The 6,000-nt window shown below is 50.0% G+C and overlaps 1 protein-coding gene across 2 annotated transcripts in view; it reads left to right on the forward strand.

The window, feature by feature from the left end:
• Window positions 1-6,000, forward strand: part of KIF6 (kinesin family member 6) — a 284,573-nt gene that overhangs the window by 268,135 nt on the left and 10,438 nt on the right. For both annotated transcript variants that reach the window (XM_084753670.1, XM_084753671.1), the window contains exon 19: window positions 632-714. In XM_084753670.1, coding sequence (XP_084609796.1) covers window positions 632-714 — 83 coding nt within the window. The remainder of the gene's footprint in view (window positions 1-631; window positions 715-6,000) is intronic.

The raw sequence follows: 6,000 nt of genomic DNA on the forward strand, positions 1-6,000 counted from the left end.
GCTTAGGGATTAGGAGAAGCACACACCCAGGAAGGATTTCCTGAACGTTGCCATGTGACACTGTACTCACCTCTTTCTACCTTAAAAAAGTAAATAATTTATATACTCCCTTTGGAAAACTGGAGGGCACCAGGAATACTTCAGACCTTATTAACAATATCCCCATCCACAGACAGTATTTTGATGAACAAAACTTCGGTCATAACTATGTCTCGATTTATTTTTTTGCATATACATTATGTATACTGACTTCTAAAATGGTCTTTCCCCCCTTAAGAATGACACCAAAGGGCTGGAAAGATAGATGGCTTAGTGGATATGAGCACTTCCTGCCCTTCCAAAGGACCAAAGTTAGGGTCCCAGCACCCAAACTGGGTAACATACAATTGCCTATAATTTGACTCCAGGGGATCCTGTTCTGGCCTCCGCAATTCACATACATATAAAGAAAAATTTTTAAAGAAAAGAAAATGTGTTTTAAAAGAACTACATTTAAGGATTGAGGGTGCAGCTCAGTGATAGAGCGCTGGCCTAGCCAGCCTCGGGGACAGAGGATAAGAATTACATTGAGAACATCCTACCAAGGCATTGGACTTACGCTAACTTACAGAATCCCTTCTTGGGCCAACAGGAAAATCCCCCAGCCTCAAGCCCCCAGGACCGTGTGAAGCCATTTCCCCAAGAGGACCAGACTCAGCTTCTCTCCAAGAAAAGGTCAGCACCAACTCACTGCCTGTGTCCTGGCAGCCAGAAAGGTTCCCTGCCTCCCCCTCGGGGGCTGCACCATCTCAGAGAATGTATTGGCTCTGCTGTTTAATTGGCCGCAGCCTCTCCTCGGGCCTGTGTCCTTTCTGCTCTCTTGAGTGCGCACCCCTCCAGACCCTCACTCTGACAGCCAAGCCAGTACACCCACCACCGTGGTAACAGAAGAAAAGTGGTCCAACAGTGTGAGCTCTGGCCCTGCCACCTGAGGAGGAGGAAAGGGTTGGTGTGAACAGGCGGGGTCTGGCCTGCTTGGGGAGGGGAGCCTAGAGAGTGGTCATTCCACCAGGACCCAGGGAGTTGTGACAGGGGCATTAACATCCTCTGTTCTAGAGAAGATTCAGGAGATAAGCGGGCAAGATAGGAAAAGCTTTCCACAGGGCTGCATGAGTTGCAAATGCCAATAACATCAGCTCCAACGGAGCTGACGCCCTCTGGTTCTGGAAACGGTGGAGAGATCCGGTGGGAACTGCACGTCTCAGGACACTGTGCTCTGGCCTCTTGCCAAGCATCCATTACGGTGTCTCTCTGATCTACACACCACCCCCACCACCACCACCCCCTGGCCACCCACCTCAGAGGCCAGGACAATGTGAATGAGTCATCCATCTCTGCCATCACATCTTTGGGTTGAAGGACACCAAGACTCCATGTTGGAAGTCTGAAATGAAGCGTTTTCAAAAGATAACCAGGGGACAGGAGAGATGTCTCGGAGATGTGAGAGCACGTGTTGCTCTTACAGAGGACCCAGGTTTGGTTCCCAGCACCCACGTGGCAGCTCACAACTATCTGTAACTCCTGTTCCGTGGGGATCTAATGTTTTCTTTTGATCTCCAAGGGCGACACAAATGTCTGCACTGCACTCACATACATTCAAGCAAAACACTCAGACACAAAGTAAAAGTAAATAAATAAATAGAGCTAAAAATTAAACTAATAAATACAAGTAAAACACGGGGGCAGGAAATACAGCTCAGTGGGTAAGTATACCGCCATAAAACCTTGTGACAACCTGAATTTGATCCCAAGGACACACATTGTAGAAGGAGAGAATCAGATCCTGCAGACTGTCTTCTAACCTTCACAGGCATGCTGTGACTGACACACATGCACATGCACACACCCACACATACCCACACGTACCCACACGCATGCATGCATGCATGCATGCACACATGCATGAGCACACACATGCGCATACCTGCATGCACACACCCACCCACCCATGCACATGCACACATTTTTTTTTAAAGGTGCTAGACAATTCCTGTAGTAGCCTGAGAGAAATGTCACACAAATTCCAACCAAGGGACATTCTACAAAATGTCTGGCCAGTTCAGCTCAAAAGTGACAAGGAGTCTGAGAGTCTTCAAGCCTGGTGGTGACAAAGGAGCCTTGACAGCTCCAGCTAATGTGGTGCCCTGGGTGGTATGCTGCAGCTGAGAGAACTGAGGTCGCAGAGGCTGGACATGAGGTGTGTGCACTTGAATCAAAGGCTGGCTAGGTAAGTGCAGCAACTGTACCCGCTGCTGTGGAAACGGACACAGCGGGGGCTGGGGGAAGGGGCGGGGATGGGACGTGGAGGCTGTCTGTGCTGTCTTTGCAAGTCTTTTGAAATTATCTTTTTTTTAAAAAATCCAGACTCTTGGGGCTGGAGAGATGGCTCAGCAATTACGAGCATTTGCTGCTCTCACAGAGGACCTGAGCTTGGTTCCAAGTGTCCCAGGCCTTTCACAACCCGACTCATAACTCCAGCTCCCGGGTGTGTGTATGGGGGGAGGGGATCCCATACTTCTGGCATCTGTGGGCACAGGCACACACATAATTAAAAATTAATATTTTTAATTTAAAAATCTTATCTAGAAAACAAACAAACAAACAAAACTTCTGGTTGACATCCCCCCCGAGCCTTCCAGATGCGTGCCTCGCCTTAGTGCCAGCATGTCCCTTCAGGGCACAGTGCCCACCTCTCACCACAAGGCAACAATTGGTGGGGTGTGTTTTATTGGGGTATCTGAACATTTTAAAAATCTGTAAACTCATGAGAGAGAGAGAAAAAAACAGCAAATTGAACCTTATTAAAATTTTAAGAGATATCACTGGGCTGGAGAGATAGCTGAGCAATTAAAAGCCCTTTCGGCCCTGTCCTGCCAAGTGCAGCTCAGATCCCAGCACCCACTTCCGGCTGCTCACAAACAACCTGTAACTCCAGTTCCAGGGAATCTAATGCCTTCTTCTGACATCCATGGGCATCCTTGAACAAACATATGCATACAGTCATACAAACACACTCACACACAATAAATGAAGAATAAATAAAATTAAAATTAAAAATAAAAGGACTCCGTTAAGAAAAAGAAATGTGCGCAAACTAGGATATTTGCAAAGCATACATCTCATAAAAAGGCCTGTACCCAAAATATACACAGAACACTTGATGCGCAACAGTAAGAAAATAGATGACTCAGCCAGCTCTAAAAAAACAAAACAACAAACACCAGGACTACATAGTGAGGCCCTGTCTCGTAATTAATTAACAACTACAGCTAGGCTAGGCTTGGTGGTGCACACCTTTAATCCGAGTACTTGGGAAGCAGAGGCAGGAAGGTCTGAATTGCTGCAGATTCCCTGGGAAGCAGCTCAGAAACTAGGGAGTTTTTTCCCCCAGCACTTTACAGGGTGCCATCCTCCTGCCTGCATTGCCTGAGGGGGGGATAGACCAGGCAGCTGGCCTCTACAGGAGGCCACAGTTGTCTCTCACTGCCTGGTGTGGTCGCATCCTTCCGCCCTGCCCCCTGGTCCGTCATCCCCTCCCTCCCACTCAGCTGTTCTCTCCTGGCCCTCAGCATCTTGGCCCCTCTGAACATTGTCCGGCCTCTGAAGAAAGATAAACCAGGAAAACATAGCATGACAGAGCTGTTGGCAGCTAGCGGCTTATTCCCGAAGATTCACTACTGCTTCTAATCTGCCCTTGACCTGCTGTGACGGTAGCACCTGTGGGAGGAAACCCTTCCATTCCCTTCTCCAGGCTTTGCCCCAGCCACCCTTAAAGCCATGAAATACTGCAGCCATTCTCCCAAGAAGAATGTGCCGAGTCTGCCACCTTGTGGCTGTGTCCTGCATTACCTCACACCAGACCCAGCTCAGGGGAGCTCCATTTCTGTCTAGGGTTCCACAGAGAAAATTTAGTGAGTAGAGGTTTGGGAACGACACATTCTGTGTCCCCTTCTTATTTATTTGACTCACGGTCCTGAGCCTGTGGAGACAGCCCCTGTCATCATGTCTGAGGTGAGAGAGAGCAAAAGATTGGCACCAGGCAACTAGCCAAACTCATGTGGGAAAGCAAGCTGCGGGCCCAAGCAAGAGCTTGGATAGATGACAACGTGCTTACTAAGCCATCCCACTTTGTCTGTCACCCTGGCCCTACTCCCAGCCTGAACTGTGGCTTTGTTAAGGCAGAGGCTCCTAAGTCCCTAGAGAGCATTTGACAGGATAGCCAGAGAGACTATGAGGAAAAGATGGCAACCTTCCTTCTCCCCTCCCAGGAGGAGTGTGGGCCTCCTGCAGCCAGGAGTGGTGGTCAGGGAGCGCACATCAGACGGCAGTGCTAACCAGGCCTAACGCGCCCGGTGAGCTGCCGTGTGTGGATTCTCTCCCCCCCTGCCCCCCCCCCCCCCCCGTGAGCATGCAGCGATCCTCAGAACAGGGGGTACTGTGGTTAAGGGAAGAATAGAGAGTGCCAGGAGCCAGGCAGTGGGACAAGAAGGCTGAAAGTGCAGGCGGGAGCCTCGGAGCCCATGCTGGCCTGCAGGCTCTGCTATCCTCTCCATCTCTGTTGATGTCTCTAAGATGACGATGATGGCATCCTCCTCCTCTGACCACTGCCAGCCTTCTGTTTGAGCTTCTTGTGCGGTGAAAAAATGCCCGAGGAGGAAAGCAACTTGTTGGAAGAAAGGTTTGTTTTGTCCCAAGTTGTCAGGAGTTCCCATCTGAAGTCAGCTGGATCCGTTGCTTTGAATGGAGGTGAGGCCATGCATCAGAGAGGAGAGTGTGTGGTGCAGCAAAGCTGTTCACCTCGTGGAAGCATTGAGAAGCAAAGATAGACAGACAGACAGACAGACAGACAGACAGGGACCAGAAGCCAAAGCCACGCCCTCCCTACTCCTTCCTGCCCGTGACCTACTTCCTCCAACATGGCCCCACCTCCTGATTCCCACCACCTGTTAATAACGCCATCAAGTCATGAATCTCTCCAAGGACTGGGCCGTAAATGAGGGTGCCGGATCCATTCTCTTCCCCAAAGCTGGCAGCCATTAACACCAGTGCCTCTGGGAGGGACGGACACTTCCTGTCCAGACCACAGCAGGGACTAAATTGAAACAAGACAGGAAAATGGGAAAATTTAGAAGTACGCCAGACAGAGGCGCCCTCGCCCCAGAACCTATTTGATGCTGGCTTACCAGCAGAGAGGCAAGGAGTCCAGAACACTTCACAGCGCGTAAGGCTTTGTCCCCTCCCATAAGCCTGCTGTTGTCTAGGACTCCCACAGAAACAGGGAAGGACTTGTCCTAAACCCCTTGTGCAGCCTTAGTGGCTCTGCGGTCACCTTATCAGATCATAATCTCACCCGAGGAATCTCTGGAGCAAGCCCATAATCACTCTTCTCAGAAGAGCACGCAAGGGAAAAGGCCAGATGATTTCCAAGCAAGCAGTCTTCTGAGGTAGATCCCTGAGCGCCAGCGTGGGACTCTGCTGGACAAGGCTGAAGTCTGACTTCTCCAAATAGCCTTTTGCTCTTGGTCTGTGAAGGTGGACTCCCTTTTCTCAGCAGGGTTCTTACCCCACCTAACCTGGTAACCCCAGATCTTGTAAGGAGTATCACCTAGCCCTCAAGGAAGATTTCAGGCCCGAGAACTTGTTCAGCCAGCACAGGGAATTCCTGGAAGTGCCCCACCCTATGCTGAGGAGATAGAAAATCGCCTTTTACTGTACCTAGAAGTCATCCTCTCACTCATAGGATGATTAAGCACTGGGTTTCTCCTTCTTGTTATAGGACCCCATGCTACAGGCATGTAAATGAGGTGCTGAACCACTATATAGATCAAGTATCCAGGCACCCTAGCGAATCAGATACAGTCACCCTCAAAACCACTCCCCACTGCCCAAGGGTTATAAATAAAGGCTGGCTCATTTACTGGCAGTGCTCTCCTGCCCCAGCTCTCTTCCCGCCATTCAACC

Source organism: Acomys minous, assembly GCF_964271855.1.
Source record: "Acomys minous genome assembly, chromosome: 13".
Classification (NCBI taxonomy): Eukaryota; Metazoa; Chordata; class Mammalia; order Rodentia; family Muridae; genus Acomys; species Acomys minous.